Genomic DNA, 23713 nt, shown 5'->3' with positions numbered 1-23713 from the left:
CCTAGAAATACAGGGCTGATTGACATGACCCAGTGTGGGTGGACTGCAAATAAATAAATTAGGTTGAATCTGAATGTCTGTGCTCTGCTAGCAGCAAGCATGTTAAAACTGAACTTGGAAAATAAGACAGTGGTCAGGAACTCATGCCTCCAACCAGTTCCTGCTGACCTTGACCATGAAAAGTAATCCAATTTTAAGACCTATTGAAGACTTTATTCGAAGAAAAAGTTCAGGAAGGGGGACCATTAAGGTCCAGGTGGAAGGAAGATCTGAAAGTCTTGGGCCCATACTATTTTCCCCTAAATCCAGTTCCTGATTTTACTATGCTTCCTCCCAATTTCTACCTATACAAAAGTTGCTTATTTACTTATTTATAGGGAAGGAGAAGTTGATTTTAGTAATAATCTCTGTTTTCATTAAAGGTGTCCATGACAATAAAGAGTTTTCTTTTTTCATATTATTTTATGAGTGGCTTAGTAATGATTAACAAGATTGCAGGGTAAAAGGGGCCCGACTCCACACAATTCCCACCACCAGAGGTCTGCATCCCATTCCCTTAATTGGAAGGTTTCTTATTTATCCTTCTGAAAATATGGATCAAAATTCTTTGTGGGGTGTAGAATGTGGAAGGTCTGGCTTCTGTAAGTGCTTCTCCACTGAGTATGGGTGTTGGCAGGTTGATCCATACCCCCAGCCCATTTCTGTCTTTTCCTAGTGGGACAAGGTTTTGTGGAGGTGAGGTTCCAGGACACACTGGTGTGGTTGTCTGCCCAAGGAAGTCCGGATGGTAGCATCTACAACTTGGGGGCTGAAAAGCAGTAAGATAGGTAAGATATAAAGCAAGATAAGTTGTCTGCTCTGATTCAGCTCTCTAGTCCTAGTTTAAGGTTCTGGATACAAGTTTTTACAAAGTTTGGATATGTGTGTGTGTGTGTGTGTGTGTGTGTGTGTGTGTGTGTGTGTGAAAAGTCAAACTGCTTAGTTGGTAGCTTTTTCTGAAGACAACTACCTTAATTGGACACACAGCAGAAGTGTCACTTCTGACACAAATTGAAAAGAAATGCCATGTCAAAGGGTTATTAAGTTAGATTTAAAAAAATGTGGTTTTGGAGAAAAAAATGTCAAGACACTGATCCACCATCCATAGAATTCCATTAAAACTTTTATTTATTTAAAAATATTTTGGATAGAGACAGAGAGAAGTTGAGAGGGAAGGGGGAGGTGGGGGAGAGAGACACACCTGCTTCACCATTCATGAAGTGTCCCCTCTACAGGTGGGGACCAGGGACTGAGCCCTTGAGGATTGTATCCTGCGATTCAACTAGGTGTGCCATCACCAGCTCCCAGAGTTCTTGTTTTCGTCCTAGACGCTGTGCTTGGTACTCTCAGGTGGTGCTGGCTATAGAACCCAGGCACACACTCTAGTTGCTAAGCCAGCTTCTGAGTCTTGAGTTAACTCATCCATTTTTTTTAGCTCTTTTTTTTATTTTGGACATTTAAAAATGATGTTAGGAAAATAATTTACAAGAGAGTTGTTGTCACATGAGTACAATTCCTCATATTTCTGTGATAGGTGTTTCCATGCCAATCCTATAACCAATCTGTCTTCCTCCACTACTGTGCATTGGATGCCAAATGCCCCTTCAAACCCTCCCCCACCTTTTTTTTGCCTCCAGGGTTATTACTGGGGCTCTGTGCCTGCACTACGAATCTATTTCTCCTGGAGGCCATTTCCCTCTCCCTCATTTTGTTGCCCTTGTTGTTACCCTGTTGTTGTCATTGAACAGAGAGAAATGGAGAGAGGAGGGGAGACAGACAGGGGGAGAGAAAGACAGACACCTGCAGACCTGCTTCACCACCTGTGAAGCGACTCCCCTGCAGTGGGGGAGATGGGGGCTCGAACCGGGATCCTTACTCCGGTCCTTCTGCTTTGTGCCACCTGCGCTTAACCCGCTGCGCTACCTCCCCTCCTCCCCCACTCTTGACGCAAGAGTGGAAGAAAGGAAATACACAATATCACTGTTAGCTGCTTAGAAGCACCGCCTTGCCTCCTGTTAAGGGTCCAGCAGTTCAGTTGTGTTACACCCTTCTAAATGTCATCTAAATGAATTATCAACAGGTTTTGCATTAAATTGTTTTGACCTTGTATACCTACTGAAAAGGGACATGGGAATCCTCAAAGTTCTGCGGGTGGCATTTTGGGAACCTTTGCCCTAGTTTAACACATCGCTGTTCCTTTCGTGACGTTGCCAGTTCTTTGTGGACGCTTTGGAACTGTCTTTCCTGTGCCCTTGTTTCAGTGTCTGGTACATAACACTTAATAAAAATTAACATGTGGATAATGAGCAAGTAAATCACAAGTTATAAACAGGGACCACAAAGCCTTCACCTTACTGTCTCCGTAATTCAATCTCAACTTGGGCCTGGAGGTGAGAGGTGGACTCAGGCATGAAGTCCCGAGTCCCATCCCCTGCCAAGACAGGTGGCAGAGAGATGCCCTGGTTCTCTCACAAATAAAATTTTAAAACAATATATCAATTTGTACAACAAAACAAGATAGTTTTAACTATATATATGACATGCTACAATTTAGTTGTTTTCATAGTCTCGCACCAAACCGCTAGCCTGACGGTTCATTCCCTAGTTCTACCAAGAGTTAAGATCGGAAACAACAACGTCTTCCAAGTCTATAGGAGCAAATAAATTTGACGGAACTGCAGAGTACAAAAAAAAAAAAGAGAGAAAAAAAAATCAAGCACAACTAGGCAGGGAGAAAAACGGCGGAAGCAACAGTTCCACTAGCCCTAGATAGACCTAAACCTCGCGAGAGCCACTAGGTTGCCCAGGCGACGCTTCCGGCTGGCGCGCGCAGCCCAGGGAGCAGCGGAGTTGTAAAAAGGGCGGATAGACCTGCCCGTCGCGGCGAATTGGTCAGTGGGGGCGCGCTCGCGGCCGTGCGTTTTCAGCTTTCCCGGCCGTGCGGCTGACGCATCGTAGACGTTGAGGAGCGGGAAGGCGGTAGCGGCACCGGGGTCAGGATGAACAGCGGCGGCAGCTTCGGCTTGGGTTTAGGCTTCGGCCTCACCCCTACGGCGGTGATTCAGGTGACCAATCTGTCGTCGGCAGTGACCAGCGAGCAGATGCGGACGCTCTTTTCCTTCCTAGGAGAAATCGAGGAGCTGCGGCTTTACCCCCCAGAGTAAGTGCTGGAGCTCGGCTGGGGGAGGGGCGCGGGCGCCGTCGAGACCTCGGGGGACGAGGCGCGGGGGCGGGGGTGGGGGGTGCGGTGCGGTGCCCGTCACGTGACCGCGCGGCATACCTTGGTACCCATGTTTGATTAGGGCACCTGAACCCGGGATCCACGGACATGGGGATCAGCCTCCGCGCCCATCTCTCACAACGGACTTGGGAAGGTAGCATTTTTTATACGTCCCGAGGATGTGTGGTCGTCGCCGGCTCCTCGAATTCGGCCCCCCGACCCCCTTTCCCTTTTTTTTTTTTCTCTCTCTCCTCCTTCCCAAACTTAAGATGGCCGCAGGTAGGCCCGGAATGGTCCTCCCCGCGGACGCCCGAGAGCGTCTGATGCGCTGGAGGCCGCGGACGCAGCGCCGGAGAAACCGCCGGGTTCTGGGCGCTTGACGGGCCGGGTGATTATTACTGAAGAGAAAGCCTGCGGCTGCTGCTAAGACGCGACTGGAGGCGGCCATTGCCTCCGCCCCCCGGCACCCACCCACCCGGTGTTGACAGATGTAGCATCTTCTTGTGAATGTGAACCCCGTCCCGTCCATGCCCGTTCGCCCTTCTGGCAACAAATTAAATTCTTCTCCCGGAAGCTCGTACTGCCCTGAACCTTTCGGGGAAAGCACCCGTCGGGGCAGGGTCCTCCCTCCCCGCTGCACTCACAGCACCTGTCAGGGGCTTTGCAGATCGTTCACGTTCTTACCTCGCTTCATCTATTATTATTATTATTTTAAGATGTCAAAGCCTTCAGTATTTTGTTCATTGTGTCAAAAAGTGATTGCTCGAGTGAACCGAGCTGATTTATTTCATCGTGCTACCTGGAGATCTTTCTCTGTGAAGTAGGAGAACAAAATGCTCTCTCCTCCGACCCTGTGCACGGATCTGGAGCTAGTGTGCCACAGGGATAATACGTTCTGCGAAAATTATAGCGAATATAATATATAGGGACCAGACAAGAATCCTTAATTAGCTTTGCCTTAAGTGCAATTCCTCATTCCAGTTTTTTGTTTTCCAAATTATTAACATGTTTTCTGCTTTGTGATGAAGTTACTATGACCTGGTATATTTGCAAAACTTGACTGGTAGTGGATTAAAATGCAGCAGGAGTAGCACTGAAGACAAATGGAGACATTTTATGATTAATCTTGGAATCTGAGTAGAAATCAAAATGGTTTTAAATTTGAGCTATTATTTATTATTGTTATTTTTCTTTTTTTGGTAAAGATTTGTTGTTGTTGGGGCTGGGTGCGGGCACACCCGGCTGAGCGCGCGGTCACTGTGCAGGAGGACTGGGCTCAAACCCCGGCCCCCACCTGCTTTCAGGAGAGGAGAAGCAGTGCGGTGGGTGGGTGTCTTTCTTTCTCTGTCCTGTCCGAGATCTCCCCTTCCCTTCTCATTTTCTCTTTCTGTTCTGTCAAGTAAAATAAATAAATATTTTTTTTGAAAAGCTTATCTTTTCTGTGAGAGCATCACATGAGATGAAGAGGGCGAGGGAGGAGGGTTAGCACCGGGTGTGCGGTCAGTTCAGGAGCCTCAGGCAGCGCGGCAGGTGCCTCAAGCTGCACTCCGTCAGCTTGAGTCATTCTTGGCTGTTTCTGTAATGGGATGTGAAAATGGCATCTCATTACAGAATAATAAAAATTCACTGGCTCATACGAAGATTAAAGCGTTTCATTTGCCCACTGTAAGGCCGGTTCAGTTTGTCAAATGTCAAAAAATAGTGTAAACCAGTCATTGTAAAACTTAAAAAAATCTTCACTGTCATCTCCCTCGAGTGCAGCCACGTACGTATCCAGAATATCTGTTCAACTTTTTGCATAATAAATAGATCTCACGTTACGAAACAGAGCAGCAAGAAATCTTGGAAGTTTTTTTTTTTTTTTTTTTTTCCAGTTAGCTTTTCATTAAAGTATAATGTGTTTGCAGAAAATTGAACGGCTAAGTATGTCGCTCATAACCGAGCTCTGGTCATGAGCAACAATATGTACTTTGTACTCGGCCCCCCCTCAAGCGACTAGCCCCCAAACTTTAATCCAGTCTTGTAGTTCTTTTTTTTTTTTTTTTTTTGGCCTCCAGGGTTATTACTGGGGCCCAGTGCCTGCACCATGAATCCACTGCTCCTGGAGGCCATTTATTCCCCCCTTTGTTGCCCTTGTTGTAGCCTTATTGTGATTATTGTTGTTGATGTCGTTCATTGTTGGATAGGACAGAGAAATAGAGAGAGGAGGGAAAGACAGAGAGGGGAAGAGTAAGACAGACACCTGCAGACCTGCTTCACCTCCTGTGAAGCGACTCCCTTCTAGTTCGAATCGGGTTTGTTAAGCTGGTCCTTGCGCTTTGCGCCACGTGCGCTTAACCCACTGCCCCAACCCCCGTAGTTCTTTTTTTTTTTTTAAGATTTTTTTTAAAATATTTATTCCCTTTTGTTGCCCTTGTTTTGCTGTTGTAATTATTGTTGTTGTTACTGATGTTGCTGTTGGACAGGACAGAAAGAAATGGAGAGAGAAGGGGAAGACAGAGAGGGGGAGAGAAAGATATAGACACCTGCAGACCTACTTCACCTGTGAATCGATTTCCCTGCAGGTGGGGAGCCGGGGGCTCGAACCGGGATCCTTACGTTGGTCCTTGTGCTTTGCGCCAAGTGCGCTTAACCCACTGCCCTACCGCCCGACTCCCTCAGTCTTGATTTCTAAACCATTTCTGACATCAATACCAGTGCTGGCTTTTCTTCTTTCTGGCTTCTTTGCTTCTCTGGTATTTTAAAACACTCAGAAAGGTAAAGCCTACTAACTACTTGAGATTTGTAAGTTAAAAATTACTATGCCTACTTTCTCTTCGTCTGCAGTAAGCATTTTCGCATTACTGCTTTTTATTTGTAGTAAAACTATGATTATTTTCTGAGTTGTTTTGAATTTTTTTCCCCCCAATCAGCACACTGGTCAACTCTGGCTTATGGTGGTTTCGGGATTGAACCTGGGACTTAAGGGCCTCAGGCATGAGAGTCTCCTTGTATAAACCATTGTGCTATTATTTACCCCTGCCCAGTAGTTTTGAGTCAGTGGAGTTTTTTTTTTTTTTTTTTTAGAAGCATCGAAACACTAGAGGAGCTTCTCACCCTTAGTAAATAAATCATTAATTTATAAAACTTATACAAGGAAACGTTATGCCATCCAAAGTACCATTGGAACCCTTTTGAGAAATCCTATTATGAACTAAGCATTAATTAAGACTTTCTTTCATGAAATTATAGGCTTTGTCCATGTTTTAGAGTAAGTCCTAAATAATTTTTTTTTTTAAATGCATCTTTTTTTTTTTTTTCCCTCCAGGGTTATTGCTGGGCTCGGTGCCTGCACATGAATCCACCGCTCCTGGAGGCCATTTTTTCCCCCTTTTGTTGCAGCCTGGTTGTGGTTATTATTGCCATTGTTGATGCTGTTCGTTGTTGGATAGGACAGAGAGAAATGGAGAGAGGAGGGGAAGATAGAGAGGGGGAGAGAAAGATAGACACCTGCAGACCTGCTTCACCGCCTGTGAAGCGACTCCCCTGCAGGTGGGGAGCCGGGGGCTCAAACCGGGATCCTTACGCCGGTCCCTGCGCTTTGCGCCACATGCGCTTAACCCACTGCGCCACCGCCCGACTCCCCTAAATAATTTTTAATTTTAGTTTATTTATAACCCAGAGATAGACATCAGAGCATGGTCTAGCTCTGGATTATAGTGGTGCCAAGGAGTAAATCTAGGCCTCTGGGCCTTTGGGCATAGAAATCTAGCATATTGTTTTCCTCAGCCCTGGATTAAATCCTTTTTGATGATTTGCAAAAGATAAAAAATGTTGGACATCTTATTACCGAATTGACTTTTTTCACCACTGTTTGATGAAAAGCAAAGTGTCCAGTTAGGGTGCAGGAAATATAATTGATACACAGAAGTATATTTGATGATTTATGTATTAAACTCCTTTTAAATTCTATTTTTTTAGACGTTTTATATTTAAACAAAGCAAAACTTGGTTCCACAACTGAGATCACAGTAAAAGATGCTGTATTTGGATACTACTACTTTCTTTAGAGGCAAATATTTAGACCAAATGGAACATGTATGTAAGTCCTTTTTGAAAAATAAATTTGTATCTTAAAGTGATAATTTTCTTTGTTTGTTTGTTTCTTTTTGCCTCCAGGGTTATTGCTGGGGCTCGGTGATCCCCTGTTCCTGGAGGCCATTTTTTCTCTTTTGTTACCCTGGTTGTTTTACTATTGTTGTGATTATTATTATCGTTGTTGTTGATGTCGTTGTGTTGGATATGACAGAGAGAAATGGAAAGAGGAGGGGAAGACAGAGAGGGGGGAGAGAAAGACACCTGCAGACCTGCTTCACTGCCTGTGAAGCGACTCCGCTGCAGGTGGGGAGCCAGGGGTTCTAACCCGGATCCTTCCGCCGGTCCTTGCGCTTTGCGCCATGTGCGCTTAACCCACTGCACTACCGCCCGACCCCCTTTTTCTTTATTTTCTGGAGCCAGAGCCTTGGTTGAGCATGTGTGGCTTCACTGCTTTGAGCTGCTTTTATTTGTTAATTTTTTAACTTATTGATTTAATAATGATCAGCAAGACCGTAGGATAAGTGGGATACAATCCCACACAATTCCCACCACCAGAACTCTGTATCCCCTCTCCTCCATTGGAAGCTTCCCTGTTCTTTATCCCTCTGGGAGTATGGACCCAGGATCATTATGGGGTACAGAAGGTGGCAGTTCTGGCTTCTGTAATTGCTTCTCTAGTGGACACAGATGTCGGCAGGTGGATCCACACTCCCAGCCTGTTTCTATCTTTTCTTAGTGGGGCACGATTCTGGGGAGGTGGTGGATCTAGGACACATTGGTCAGGTCACCCGTCCAGTAAGGTCAGGTTGGCGTCATGGTAGCATATGTAACTTGGTGGCTAAAAGAGCATTAAGATATAAAGCAGAACATATCATTTAATAATCAGGAATCTAAAGGTAAGATTATAGCCGATGAGATTTGGGGTCTCCATTATGGAAAAAGTTAGTAGGTCTACTTTAGGACCCATGAGTATACTAATTTTTGCCTGAGCCTGACAGCTAACATGCAGGTGGGCCAAAGGAGCTGTCTGGAGAGATGGTGTCAGAGTTGGACATAGGACTAGAAAGCTGTATTGGGGCAGAGAGTAGCTCCCAATCATGGGAAAATACTCAAATATTGTTAACTGCAAATTTTATCGATTTGATCTGGGGCCCATATTCAGCATAGGAGCCTGTGCAACCTCCATATCACTGCAGGTCTGAGCTCATACTGAGCTGCTTTTTTATTCTAAGAGGAGAGATACCAGGTGATATAGCACTTACGTTGTGGTGCCAAGGTATGAACCCTACCCAATTAACTGTTCTCTGGCCTCACTCATAGTAAAACAAAACAAAAACCATTAAATCTGGGCCTGAGTATTTTTTTTAGGAGGGGGGTTGGGTATTTTTTAAACACTTAAAAAAAATCCTAAATCTGGGAGTAGCACAGCGGATTAAGCGCAGGTGGCACAAAGCACAAGGACCAGCATAAGGATCCTGGTTCCAGCCTTCGGCTCCCCACCTGCAGGAGAGTCACTTCACAAGCGGTGAAGCAGGTCTGCAGGTATCGATCTTTCTCTCCCCCTCTCTGTCTTCCCCTCTTCTCTTCATTTCTCTCTGTCCTATCCAACAACAGTGACAACACCAATAACAACAATAATAACTTCAACAATAAAACAAGGGCAACAAAAGGGAATAAAAAAAATCCTAAATCTGTTTTATAGTAGTTTAGATATGTCAAAGAAGAAGATCTGCCTTTCAGATTTGGAAATAACACTGATTTCTCAAACACTGATTTGTTTTCTGAGTTACTTATATGTATTTATGCTTGTCCATGCTATATCACATTTTTACTGATGTTCAGAGTACAATAGTACAAATAGTACAAATTTTTATAAATATAAGTTGATTTGGAGTGTAAGGAAGGCAGTTGGAGATGAAATTGAATAAAATTGCTTGAAATAGTATACAGTCATGCCTAATGTCCATACTCTTAAAGTAATGCTATTCAGAACAGGCCAGCATTTTTAACCAGTCCCCTAGACTTCTCACATGTTGGTGGCATGTCTTAACATGCAGTTGTTTTATTAACCAGATGCACATTTCCTATTCTTGTGGATATTTCACATTTGTAATGAGGGCTGGGGAGATAGCTTTACTGCATTAGAGCATAAGATTTGCATGTCTGAACCCTCAAGAGGTCCTAGGGTCAAACCCTAGCACCACCATAAGCCAGAGATGAGCAGTGCTGCGGTGTTTGCCCCCCTAAAGTAAATAAGTTAAAAATAAAATTTTTTAGAGTTGGAAAGGTGGTTACTTGGGAGGTTACCTCTTTGCATTGCACACAACCCAGGTTTGAGCCCAGCCTCCATCACACTAGGGGCAATGCTATGCTATCTTTCTGTCTCTTCCCTCTCTATCTTTGTCTTCCTGTCAGATAAGAAAATAGTCAAACAGGGGCCAGTGGGTTAAGTGCACAATGACCGGTGTAAGGATCCTGGTTCCAGCTCCTGACTCCTCACCTGCAGGGGGCTTGCCCCACAAGTGGTGAAGCAAGTCTGCAGGTGTCTCTCTTTCTCTCCTCATCTCTGTCTTCCCCTCCTCTCTGGATTTCTATTTGTCCTATCCAACAACAACAAGCAATGGCAACAGTAACAAGGGCAATGAAATGGGGAAGGCTTCCAGGATCAGTGGATTTCTAGTGCAGGCACAGAGCCTCAGCGATAACCCTGGAGGAAGAAAAAAAAAAAAGAGTCAACCTAGAGTACTGAAGTCCCAGTGATAAAAAAAAAAAAAGTAGGGGTATTTGGAAATACATTTTCAGTTTTCAACAGTGGCTGTTTAGGTTTCCATTTTTTTCACAAAAGGAATCTCTGTCAGTTTAGGAATTGTAATATTAGTGGTGACTTGTCTGGCTCTTGTAGGTTTTTAAATGCCAAAAGTGACACTTGTTGGAATTGTTAGGGCTTTAGTAGCTCATTGCAATAATAGATTCTTTTGGTTGTAAAGGAAGCAATTGTGTTGTCCTGTCTGGCTTAAGAACAGACTTTATTACTGAAAAGATAGAGATTTCCCTAAATTAAAAAATAAAAACAACTTCTTGGGAACAAAGGCTGGAAACTAGAAAGACACCAGTGACTAGCTGTCTTTTTTTCAGAGACAGCAATATCTATCTGTTTTATTTCATTATAGATCTGTCATCTGCCTGAAGCTGTGACTTTTGGCTCAGTTGATTTTCCAATCTGTTTCAAGTTCATTTGATGAAATTACCCCAAATTATAGGTTGCAGGTTAGCCATTGAAATAGGCTTATGTGACTCTCCAGTTGTGGTTAGAAATTTAATTAAAGATCTTCTGAGGATTTCACATAAAGACATAATAAGGGTTATACTGAAAATATAAAGAATGTTTTGTGTACACACACACACACACACACACACACACACAGAGTATTAATCATGTTAATATCTTAAAATAGCTTCCTTAAAGACTTAGGAAACTTGAACCATGAAGAAAGGTGGATTTACCATTCCAGAACTGAGGTTAGAGAGGATATAGCTAAATGGAGCAGTATGTACAAAGATGACCTAGATTTCAGATGTGTTCTGGGAACAGGTATTTTTATTCCTGGATTTAAGAGTAGACAGGTATCTTTAGGGGGCTGAGTGGTGGCTCACCTGGCCAAGCTTACACGTTATTGTGTGCAGGGACCTGAGTTCAAGCCCCTTGTCCCCACCTGTGGTGGTGGGGTTGGGTACGGGGCTTCAAAAGCAGTGAAACAGTGCTTCAGGTCTCTCTCTTCTCTGTCTCCTCCTTCCCTCTCAGTTTTTCTGTCTTGAAAACAAAATATGAGTAGATGTGTTGTCTTTAAATAAATTTAAGTAGTAGAGAAATAGTGAAATTGTGGGTTTAGAAAAATCACTAGTGGGCAGGGGAGATAGCATAATGGTTATGCAAGCAGGCTCTGAGGCCCCAGGTTCAGCCCCCCCATACCACCATATGTCAGAGCTGAGCAGTGCTCTGGAAAAAAAAAAAGAAAAGAAAAATCACTAGCTTCTTAAGGGATGAGATACAAAGAACACAGAAAACAGATCCACTGTGCCACTTTTATGTTAGGAGAAAGAAGACAGAGTAACACACAAAGAGAGAGAGAGAAAAAAAAAACCCACATATTCAAAAAGATAATAGGCATGCCTGTGTACACTGCAGCTCAATTTGTAATAGTCCAAATTTGGAAGCAACCCAAATGTCCAAGTACAGGTGAGTGGTTTAGTTTAAGTTATGGTATGTGTAACACAATGGAATACTACTCAGCTGTAAGAAATGATAAAATGTTCTCTTTTGGTACAGCTTGGATGGAACTTAAAGGAATCAAGTGAAATAAAGTTGGAGAAGGAGAAATAAGATGGTTTCACTCATTCAGGGCTTAAGAAACCAAGAAAGGGAAACGGTGAAACTTAACTAGGTAGGGTCTACTGCAGCAGATGCCAAGGGCTGAAGGAGTGCTCTGGAAGGGAGGCTAATGGGGTGGGGATCCCAAGTCCTACAGTGGAGAAATCGCTTGATTTAATGGTAGGCCCATTTTTAAATATTTTGAGCAATTTTCAGACTTTTCCACAGGGGCTAGACCGGTTTACATTCTCACCAACAGTATACCACCCCTCCCCATACTGGCTAGCATTTGTTCCTGCCCTTTGAAATATATGAGATTCTCACAGGTGTGAGGTAATACATTATTGTTGTTTTTCATTTCTTTAATAATCAGTGTCTTTGAGCATCTTTTTTATATGCCTGTTGGCCATTTAACCTCTTTGGTGAAGAATATATTCAAGTCCTTTCCCTATTTTTAATTTTTAAAAATTACTTATTTTTGCTGAGATTTTATTTATTAGCTCTTTGATGTGCTGTGTGTACGAATATATTCTCTCAGTAAGATGCCTTTTTTTTGGTATGGTTCCTTTGCATTTTGTGGTTTCTGATCTGACACCCATGTCTTTGATTCATTTTGAGCTGACTTTTGTATTTAGTGAGATGTCTGGTTTCTTTCTCTTTTCTTTTCTTTTCTTTTCTTTCACCACAGCACTGCATACACAGCTCTGGTTTGTGATGGTGTGGGTGGCAGGGCCGGGGGTGGGGGGTGTTGAACCTGGGACTTCGGAGCCTGGGTCATGAGAGTCTATTTGCATAACCATTATGCTATCTGCTCCTGCCCCTGTTTTGTTCTTTTGAATGTTGCCACCCAATTTTCCTAGCACCACTTCTTCATACTGTGGGTTCCCTTACCATATAGTAACTGTTCATGTGTATGAGGGTTCTCAGTCTATCCATTGATCTGTGTGTCCCCCCCCCCCCCCCCCCGTACCATACAATATAGTTGAGGTCAGAAGGAAAATGCCTCTATTCTTCTTTTTTTCACAGAACTGCTTTGGTAGTTCTGAGTCTTCTCTATTTGTAGGTAAACTTCTGTATCATTTATTCTATTCTCCTAAAGAGATCAGTAGGACCTTGACAAAGTTATTTAGATTTAGCAAGTTCAGGGATCAGCTCCATGGTCATCAAGTTATGTATGCTTGGGACTGGGAGTCTAGAGTGTAGGAGAGGTTCTGAATTGGAGTTTTGCTAATATAAAGAAGAGTTAATTCTGGATGTGTGTACCTCAGTGAATACTTAAAAGGCTTGATTTAGATGTTGAGTGAGGCACAGATGGAGTGTGTAGGTCTGAGTTGGATGACCTTTGGCAGGAGTGAATTGGGTTGGATAATAAAGAGGTAGTTTTATTTTTTGCATCATTAATTAGCCTCACCATACTAATATTCTACATATAATTTTAAGTTCAAAATGCAAAGTCACTTGGGCAAATAGCATTATTATGTGTAATTAATCTTTAATGTGGTTTTCTATTTTGTGTATAGCATTTGTTGCTGTGTGTGAAGGAATTTATTACTTTCGTAATTAATTTTACTGAAGAAATGTTTTACAAGATGCAGTTGTCATAGAGGAACAATATAATGTCTCCCTAAAATAATGTGTCAGCACATCCCAGTGTGCTATTTTAGAATTTTCACATCTGCTGAAATAGACCGAGGGTGCTTTAGTAATGTTTCACCCTGTGTTTTTCTGTTTTCTTAAGTCTTATTTTTTGAATAAGATTATCGAGTGTGTGTCTTTCTTTCTTTGGCTTATGGGAATACTATATAATACATAAAACTGGTTTTGAGTCTTAATGAGTTGAATGATTAAGGTTACAGGAGATTTGGAATTAGGTGATTTGGCTGAGAGGGAAATACCACAGCACTGTTCACCATTTGTGGTGCTCCCCCAGTGTCAGTGCCAGGTGTCGTTTGATGTCTTTTGTTTGTTTATTTATTCTCCCAGAACACTGCTCAGCTCTGGTTTATGGTGGTACAGGATTGAACATGGGACTTTGGAGTCTCAGGCACGAAAGTCTGTTTGCATAACCATCATGCTACCCACCCCCTCACCCCCCCACCCCGTTTGATGTCTTGATGGTCTTTAGCAACATGTTTTTCTTCTTTATTGGGGTATAATTGACATAATGTACATTACTTTCAAATGTGCAACATGATGATTAGACAAATATGTACATGCAAGATAACTAGGGAATATCTTTTAATATATTTTATTTATTGAGAGAAAGAAAGAGAGAACATGAACTAGAATACTCGGGTGTTGTTAAAAATTCTGAAGCTCTTGCGGGCCGGGCTAGCTTCATGGGCGGGTAACAGAGACGACCAGAGACATACGGCTGGGCAGGGAAGCTGTATTTCTTTATTCAAGAACAACGATTCATAAACTAAACCAAACTAATCACCAAACAGAACTCTGCTGTCTCTTTGTGGCAGCGCAAGCACTCTCTCTTACTCTGTCCCTCAGGAACCCTCTCCACTCTGGAACTCTTGCGGGTTCCTTGGGGGTGGGGCCAAGCAGGCCCGCGAAACTAACTGGACTGATCCAATTCTCTTGGCGGGGGAGAACTACCCAATGTAAAGCATACAACAATTCCCCCTTTTCTTTTTAACTAAATGACTACAGTATCAAGGGTGTGGGGTGAACAGAAACATATATCATACAGGCATTTTTAAAAAAGAAACTGGCACAAACATGGAGAAACATGTAAGCAAGTAACAAGAACCAGTGTGCTGTCAAGGGAAGGCTTGAGGGGGCCTTATCTTGTCTCTGTGGGCAAAACTTTATCAGCTTAAAAAAAACATTTCTTGCCTCTGGGGGGCGTACTTGCCTTGACGGGCATTTGCATGGGGGTGGGGAACGGCCTAGAGTCCCAAAGGCAGCTGGCTGCAATTTACTTACTATGAAACAAAACTTGTTATTAGCATATTTCTTATAGAGAAGGAATTTGAGACTTTTACATATCAACAACGTCTTTTAACCTTTTGTTACACCCATTCAAATGGAGTCACACCCTAGTTGTGCAGGAAAGGAAACCTCAGGCATGAGAATAATTAGCATAGCCATTGTGTGATCTACCATTTCTAATAGAGAAGGTAATGAAGAGTTTTACATATCAACAAGTCTATTTAACCTTTTGTTTAGACCAACTTAGTTAAAATATATTGATTGTTAACTAATTTTTACCTCAGACTTTAAATGTAAGTTAATTTTATCTTTATGAGAATTACGTTGAAAACCTTTTTCATTTAACTTTGACTAGTAAGAATTTAGCCTTAAAGTTACTGTTTACCAAACTTTAAACATACACATAAACATGGTCATTAATGCACAAGGAGAGAAACCTTTGTTACGAAGACACATCATTTCAAACACGAATTTAGATATGTACTGTCTTAGTTGTTGGGGGGGGGTTCACCATCTGGAGGTGGCTTCCCGCGCAGCTCCACTTCTAGGAATTGCAGGTTGCGATCTCTGCACAAATCTCTGTGTACTCCAGCTTGTCTGCCTTCAGACTGGACCGGCGGCTGGAGATCTCGTGTGCCCAGTTTCAGCAGGGAGCCCGGGGGTCCGGGAGGTCTGGGATCGTTCCAGAATTCATAGCAAGAGGGTGGGCGGGCCAGAATTTTAAAAGGCGCGGGCTGAGGTGCCCAGGGGTGGCGACCATGATAGGCTGCCGCGGCCCTGCCCCATGGCCCTGCCATGTCTGCTGCCCTGCTCGCAGTGCCCGAGCAGCGTGGAGGGATCACATGTCCAGTGCCCTGCGCCACACGGTGGAGAGCTGGCTCCTGTGGGCTGGCCTGCGTGCTGGCATCGGGCTCCTGCGTGCTGGCATCGGGCTCCTGCGTGGTGGCATCGGGCTCCAGCGTGTTGGCATCGGGCTCCTGTGTGGTGGCATCGGGCTCCTGCGTGTTGGCATCGGGCTCCTGCGTGTTGGCATCGGGCTCCTGCGTGCTGGCATCAGCCTCCTGCGTGCTGGCGTCAGCCTCCTGCGGGCTGCGGGCATGGTGCGCGGGGTTGTCTGGGCGCAGCCGGCTGGCTGGCTGTTTAACCAGGTGGAAACAGCAGCTCCACGCCTCGCCTCCCGCCCGCTGGCTATTCCCGCTTGCTGTTCTGAGTTCGCCCGAGCGAGTGGAAACCACAGAGTGGTCCAGAGATAAATGTTCCAGAAACAGCAAAACAGTCTCGTGAAGAAAGAGCAGAGGCCTTTGGAGATCTCTTCACAAGCAGAAGAGAAGGCCATAGTACATAGGTAGCCAAATTGTCTACTTATCTGAGAGATGCGCAGGTCAGCCCCACGTTGGGCGCCATTTGTTGTTAAAAATTCGGAAGCTCTTGCGGGCGGGGCTAGCTTCACGGGCGGGTAACAGAGACGACCAGAGACATACGGCTGGGCAGGGAAGCTGTATTTCTTTATTCAAGAACAACGATTCATAAACTAAACCAAGCTAATCACCAAATAGAACTCTGCTGTCTCTTTGCGGCGGCGCAAGCACTCTCTCTTACTCTGTCCCTCAGGAACCCTCTCCACTCTGGAACTCTTGTGGGGTTCCTTGGGGGCGGGGCCAAGCAGGCCCGCGAAACTAACTGGACTGATCCAATTCTCTTGGCGGGGGAGAACTACCCAATGTAAAGCATACAACACTCGGGCACATGCAGTGCTGGGAACTGGGGAAGTCATGCCTGTGGGTCCAAACTCTTGATCCACTCTCCCGCTTCCTAGGCCACTAAAATAAATTTAGTCAACATCTTATCGCCCTACAGTCACAAGAATCTTCTCTTTCCTTTTAAAAAAAGTCATTATCTTTATTTATTAGATAGAGACAGTCAGAAATTGAGTAGAAGGGGAAGGTAGAGAGACAGATACCTATAGCATTCACCACATTTGAAGCTTTTCCCCTGCAGGTGGGGGCCAGGGAATTTAACCTGGGTCTTTGCACATTATAACATGTGCTTAACAGGTGGTGATCTAGCTCCCACAAGAAATTTTTCTTGTTATGAAAAATTTGAATCCATTCTTAGCAACTTTTAAATATGTATGATGGTATTATTAAATATAATTGCCATAGGCTGGCAAAAGAACTCACATGTATGTGCTTTGCCATGCATACTACCCAGATTCGAACCTGACTTCCAAGACATTAGAAGAAACTTTGGTGGTGTGAGGGTCTTTTGCTTACCTCTGTGTGTCTTTCTCTGTATCTGAAAAAAAAGAAAAACAGCCCAGAGTGGCAAAGCCCTGGTGATGAGAAGGTAAGTATATAATTGCCATGCGTCAACATTCCCATGCTGTGTACTTACAATTGCAAGCTTGTACCTTTTGATTCTCAGTAACAAAATTTCTTGTCTTGATTATGTAAAAAAAAAAAAAGAATTAAGAAATTTTAACTGAAAATGACAAAGCAAAATGTTTATTATTCCTTTTTTTTTTTTTTTTATCTTCCAGCAACGCACCTCTTGCTTTTTCTTCCAAAGTATGTTATGTTAAGTTTCGTGACCCATCAAGTGTTGGCGTGGCCCAGCATCTAACTAACACGGTTTTTATTGACAGAGCTCTGATAGTAGTCCCATGTGCAGAAGGTTGGTATCTCTCATTTTTTCCCTATCATTTTAATATGCCCTGTTACTACATTTTTAGACATTGGCAAATAGTACTTGTGTGTGTGCGTGCGCGTGTGTATGAATGAGAGGAAATAAGTTACAATGGTTAATTACTTATGTATGTTTGAGATTTTGTAGCTAAACATTTCAAAGATTTTTAAATTACTAGGTTTCTCTATTTTTCTTTGGCTTTCTGCAGTTTGCAAGTTGTAAGGAAAGTCATATAGGGGCTGGGCGGTAGCTCAGCGGGTTAAGTACACATGGCACAAAACACAAGGACCTGCTTAAGGAAAGTAATATAAAGAAAAATATTAACTTGGCAAGGTAATTATTTTAAATGTGTAAGTAAACCTTTGCCTTTGTGTACGATACTATATAGGTAAAAACAGTGTATACATTCTTGCCGGATTAAGGTTAATACTTACCTTAATTGCTACGAAAACCATTATTATTCCATACTCATTGTAATTATTTTTTAATTTTTTAAACCAGAGTACTGTTCAGCTCTGGCTTATGGTGGTGCAGGGGATTGAATTTCGGACCTCACAATCTCAGACATGGGATGGAAGTCTTTTGTGTAACCACTATGCTATCTCCCTAGCCCAACAGCAATCACAGAAAGCAGTTTTCTAAAGCTTCCACCAAAAAATAGTTGTTGATGATGGGAGCAAGGCCATTGGCATTCTATTTATTTGTTAGACTTTTACTTGACCAGCTTCAAGAGCTAAACTTTTTTTTTTTAAGTAATTTTTTATTTATAGAATCACTCGCTTTTAATAGGCTATAATGAATTTGAAAATTCTGCTGTGTAGCAGATTTATTCAGAGCACTGACTATGACATGCATACATTGATTTTAAAATTTAAAGTGGTTGTTATAATTTATACATCTTTAAAATATGTTTTCAGTGGTGAATGATAATAAATATTTATAGTATAAAGCATTTGCCTATCACAGCTTAATGACCTTTCACATCTAATGCTTAAAACCTCTTTTAGAGGCAGGACAAACAAAATAATTTACTATATAATAAACAGTTTTCAAGGTTTTATGCTTACTTCAGAATGTCTATTCTGGGATATCAAACACATTACAGCCAGATACACTGAGTTTGCTATTTTTGAAGTCTTAAGATAGGATAGTCTTTTTTTCAGATAAAATTGAAAGTATTTTTCCCATAATTGGGGGTTTACAGTGGAGAAATGGAGAATAAAGATGCATTGAGGTTAATTATTTGTGAACTCTATTCTTATCTACTGATCTGCAAAGGGATTGTGAGCCCAAAATTGGAGAACAAGGTAGGAAAAGAGCTGTGGTTTAGTTCTTCATGCCATTTTCACTAGTAAAACTGCATGGGAAAAAAGAAATCAGGTAGAAGGGTTATTAAATTGTAATATCAATTCAGAAAATTAGACCACCACCAACATAGGATCTTGGTATGTTCTAGCTTGTTACTGAATTTGAATTAAGAAATTATCAGTGCTACCTTGTTGGAACCTTGCTATATTCCCATAGATTTTTTTTTTTAAAGAGAAATCTTGAGTAACTGTTATACATTCAGTGTAGCAAGCGTGTAAAAGTTCTGTTTTGTTTATTTTACTTAGTAGAGATGAATAGATGCACATTTATTGCAAGAGCTTCTAAGTATTTTTAATGTTACCATTTTGAAACAAAATTATACTAATTTTTAACTTAAATTCAGTAATTTAATTTTTTTTTTTTTTTTGCTGTAGGATAGTTACATTTCAGAACACTCACCTAAAATAGCTGGTATTTGGAAAACATTCTAGTACACATTTTTCATGAATTTATGGATCTTGAAGAATGTCAGTGAGCTGTTAAAGATCTGATTATGCACTGCAAATTAAATAGTGTATTTGTGTTCAAGGAAAGATTAAAAAAAAAAAAGAGTTTGAAATAAACCAAAGGAAAGCATTGTAGTGGAGCAGGTCCTGTATGCCAGAAGCAGTCGTCTGTTTACTTCCTTGACTGCATTCTTCCTTGTTGGGGAAACAGCATTGTGAAGGAAATAGAAGATGCTAGACAACATTCCCAAGAAATTTTTTTTTTCCCCATTTGCTGTTTCATTTTTAAAAAATAATTCAGATAGTCTTGTGAATAGATCCTAAACTGTATATAAATAAGGTGTGATGTGTAGTAGTTTGATAATATGGTAAGCATTAGCTATTGTTAAGGAAACATCCTTGCATTCTAGTTGTCTATATTAATGACTGTTGTTGCGTGTATCTCAGATTTCTTTTTATAAATGTTAACACTTAGAGAATAATAAGGTCAAACATAACTGGGTTGTCAACCTAATCATCAGTCATAACTTTATGTCCACATTTTCTGGTAGATGGATTTTGACTATTAATTTGGTTTTGTATGTTTTCTCTATGTGATATTTGTGCATTATTAGATGACTAGACTGGCCAAGGCAGACCTGTTACACTTGCCTGAGTTAGGCATTGTTTGCCATGCCACTAAACCTGCCGCCAAGTGAAACCTTCATTGGGGAAATGAGATCGGAGTCTGAACCGCAGAAGATGGACGCCCTGTCTCTGTTTTTTATTGTTTTACTTTAATTTTATTTCTTTTTCTTTATTTTGTCCCTTTTATTGTTTTTGTTTTTGTTTTGTTAAATCTCTTTCACTTTAACTTGTGAGCTGGTTTTCCAGTTCTTTGTAAATGGTATTCCATTAAGGGTTTATAACATTGTAATACAAATTATATTGGGAAATGACTAACAAAGTTCAAGTTTAAGACAAAATGAACCCTCATGAAATAAAAATTAGGATGTAGTATTATGAAACCCAATATGAATTTAATTGGTGCTTATAGGATGAAAAGGTACATTTTGTTCTTAAAACATTAAACACTGATATGAGTCTTAAGAGCACCTTCTGATCTCAGTGCAACATTTTGGGAGTTTTTTTTTTCCCTCACTATTGCATTTTTCACAAGAACCAGTTGAGGGATTGATAGATAGTCATCTGAGAGAGTGCCTACTTAGCCATAGTTTCAAGCCCCTGGTACACAGAAATACCAGTGCAGCACGGGAAAGCATTGTGGCTGTGGTCTTTCTTTTTGGAAGGAGGGTTTGAAGAAAGAAAAATGCCTTCTAGTTTTTATCCTTCCCCTTAAAATTTTAGGCATACAAAATCAACAAGGAAAATAAGTAGATTTCTTATAGCAGACTGAGGGTGGCAAATAGAAGAGGCTTGCTTTTATGATGATTTTTTTTCTTACTTCCTTGATTTATACCTTGTTGCCTACATGGGGAATGGATATTTGAGAAGTATTGACTACTTGTGTTTCTTTGAAGATTTTTGTTCTTGTTGAGAACATTTTTCTGAGGTTACAAACATTTTCATGGATTCTGAGATCAAAGACTCGTACTTTCATGTTAATACTCTTGAGAGATTTTTTTTTTTTTTCCTGAGTTGTATTTGAGATGTATAGTTTGGGGAAAATGCTAAATGCTCATTATTATCATGTTTCAAATACATTTTGATAGTATTTAAAGGGTAAACTTAGTAAAATTCTACCTTGGAAATTAAGCAGTGGAACTTTTTTCTTAAAGTATCTTTATTGATACTAGAATAAAAAAATGCTGTGCTTACAGTTAGACTTAATATTTATAATAGTTTATTACTACTGTGAGAGACAGTAAGGACCAGACAGTCTACCTTTTTGAAGTCAACTTTGGAAGACTATTAAGCTTATAACCTTAATGTAGTCTTTCTACACTCCTCTATAGTAGTTTTGCTAGTTTAATTGACAAATAATATTGTATTGGGGATATTGCTAGATTGGAATGCCTGATTTACATTTTAGATGCATAAAATAGGGTCTGTATCTCAGGACCTCAGTTATTTTTATCAACATATGTTTAGGGTTTTATAAACATTAAGAAATAATAACCTATTTATAATAGACAAAGTATAGTGCATATTTGGGTATACAGATAAGTGTTAATACTAGTATGTAAAAAATATAAAATAGTTTGGTGTCTCAGTAAGGCCTGCCTACTTTTTATTTATTATTATGCATGTTTAAAAATCCGTGTGCAGAAGAAAACAAAATAAATTTCTTTTGATTATGATGTTACAAAGCTTAGAAAAAATTAGACATTTGTTAAATCTAATAAAATGTAATTTTAATTTTTATAAATAATGTGTAGCTATTATTTAAATGAAGTTTTAAAATCCATCTGTGGTTAGAAGTGTATTTAGATTATATTGTTTAGAGATTTTTACCTACACATCTGGTTGTATAAATGGAATTTTGATCACAAAAAACCCAGCATGGATTTACTCCATTTTCAGTTCAGCATATACATTGTATATTTTAAATTACTTTTGAAGAATTCATAATGAAAGTGTGTAGCCAATTAGCACATACATAGAACAGTTCTTAAGTAGTTACACAGACAGTTTTTAAAGAAATATTTTGGAGAAAAGATGGGTAAGATACAGGCGGTCCAAATAAAATGTATGAAAGTTGCAGTCTTCGTTAAATTGATTAGAAACTAATAATTAGATGTAGAGTGTATGTACTTATTTCAGTAATTTTTTTAAATTTGTAGTCATAGAGATTTTTTTCCCCTTTTTAGTGTTTTAGGGATTGATTTAGTGACATAATTATTTAATATTAGTTAAAGTGTCACAAAGATGCCTTACTTTTTATCATGCCTCTTCAGATAAGTTTACCCAAATTAGTTTCTAGAGCCTAGGACCTTTTTGTGCTTACATTTTCAAAACATTTTTTTTGGAGCTGAATTCTCTATGCATCTCTGGTATTGGTGAGATGCTTATTAACTGAATGGGTGTAGGCATTCATTTAAATAGATTACATGTGATAGACTTTTCCCCTGTGTACTTAAAATTGGTGGGAATATATTGGAAGACTATTAAAATTGTTTGCATCACAAGTAGGTAGTTTGAGTAACAGTAGAGGAGCACTCAGTAAGAGACAAATTTCAATTTGCACATATTTGTTTTTTCTTTTTCTTTTTTTGACTAATTTGGTTATTTGCCATTTCTGGGGATTAAACTTTAAAAAATGTTCTTCTTTTCTGTATCTGATGTTCTGTGTGCTATTAGTGATGCAGCCAACACGAACGGTTGTCATGTGTAACACAACTTTCGATCACCGCGAAAACACCGTCCTGGGAAAGCGTCCATGCTTGATATCGTTTGGTTCATGAACATTAAGTTTCCAGTACAGGTGACCCATAGCTCAAAGTGTTAAATAATTGTCTACATTATTCGATTTTAAAATAATATTCCATTAATGAGATTGTTAGTCTTTGAAACTTTGCTCACTTTTATTTTTCCTAGTAGAGCAGGATAAAAGGAAAGACTTAAGTTCTTATTTATTTCTATATATGGATCTGATAGATTCATTTATTATTATTATTTTTTAAGTGCAAGGGTAAATTTAAAATCATAGTGTAAGAGTTTGTGTGGTGCTTCTGCTTTTTGTAATGCTTGAAACTTGCCTCGGCAGGTAAAATCCCAGAGGAATCCAAAGCCCTCTCTTTATTGGCTCCTGCGCCAACCATGACAAGTCTGATGCCTGGTGCAGGCTTGCTTCCCATACCAGCCCCAAATCCCTTGACAACAGTAAGTATTACTCGTTTCTCTTAGAAAAGGGGTAAGCATTGAACTGTCTTCTTCAGCTGAATAGAGAACTTAAGATAGATACCCTGTCTATTTTGAAAAAGAAGAATGTGTATCTGTGTATATATGTGTGTTTAGGGGAATGAAGTCAGGGTCTTTGGAGATGCAGTTCAACCTGCCAGTACTCTTTTTTTTTTTTAATTTAATTTTTTAATTTATTTTTCCGTTTGTTGCCCTTGTTGTTTTATTGTCATAGTTATTGTTGTTGCTATTGATGTTGTCGTTGTTGGATAGGACAGAGAGAAATGGAAAGGGGAGGGGAAGACAGAGAGAGGGAGAGAAAGACACCTGCAGACCTGCTTCACCGCCTGTGAAGCGACCCTCCCTGCAGGTGGGGAGCCGGGGGCTTGAACCAGGATCCTTACACTGGTCCTTGCGCTTGTGGCATTTGCACTTAACCTGCTGCGCTACCCCTGCCCCCCATACTCTTTTTTTTTTTTTTATCTTTTTTTTAATATTTATTTTATTTATTTATTCCCTTTTGTTGCCCTTGTTATTTTATTGTTGTCGTTATTATTGTTGTCGTTGTTAGATAGGACAGAGAGAAATGGAGAGAGGAGGGGAAGACAGAGAGGAGGAGAGAAAGATAGACACCTGCAGACCTGCTTCACCGCCTGTGAAGCGACTCCCCTGCAGGTGGGGAGCCGGGGTTCGAACCGGGATCCTTATGCCGGTCCTTGTGCTTTG

At 40.9% G+C, this 23713-nt stretch overlaps 1 protein-coding gene across 7 annotated transcripts in view; it reads left to right on the top strand.

Moving 5' to 3' along the window:
* Positions 1–2852: 2852 nt before the first annotated feature.
* Positions 2853–23713, top strand: part of SREK1 (splicing regulatory glutamic acid and lysine rich protein 1) — a 51529-nt gene continuing 30668 nt past the window's right edge. For 2 of the 7 annotated variants that reach the window (XM_060191267.1, XM_060191266.1), the window contains exons 1-3: positions 2853–3199; positions 17188–17321; positions 22854–22969. In XM_060191267.1, coding sequence (XP_060047250.1) covers positions 3039–3199; positions 17188–17321; positions 22854–22969 — 411 coding nt within the window. In that variant the 5' untranslated portion in view covers positions 2853–3038. Of the gene's footprint in view, positions 3200–17187; positions 17322–17842; positions 22572–22853; positions 22970–23713 lie in introns of those variants that run through there. The other 5 variants (XM_016188333.2, XM_060191265.1, XM_007523500.3 and 2 more) reach the window with 3 other exon arrangements.

The sequence above is a fragment of the Erinaceus europaeus genome, chromosome 5, assembly GCF_950295315.1.
Source record: "Erinaceus europaeus chromosome 5, mEriEur2.1, whole genome shotgun sequence".
NCBI lineage: Eukaryota > Metazoa > Chordata > Mammalia > Eulipotyphla > Erinaceidae > Erinaceus > Erinaceus europaeus.
The sequence above is the reverse complement of the archived record's forward strand: the minus strand, read 5'-3'. Positions and strand labels throughout refer to the sequence as shown.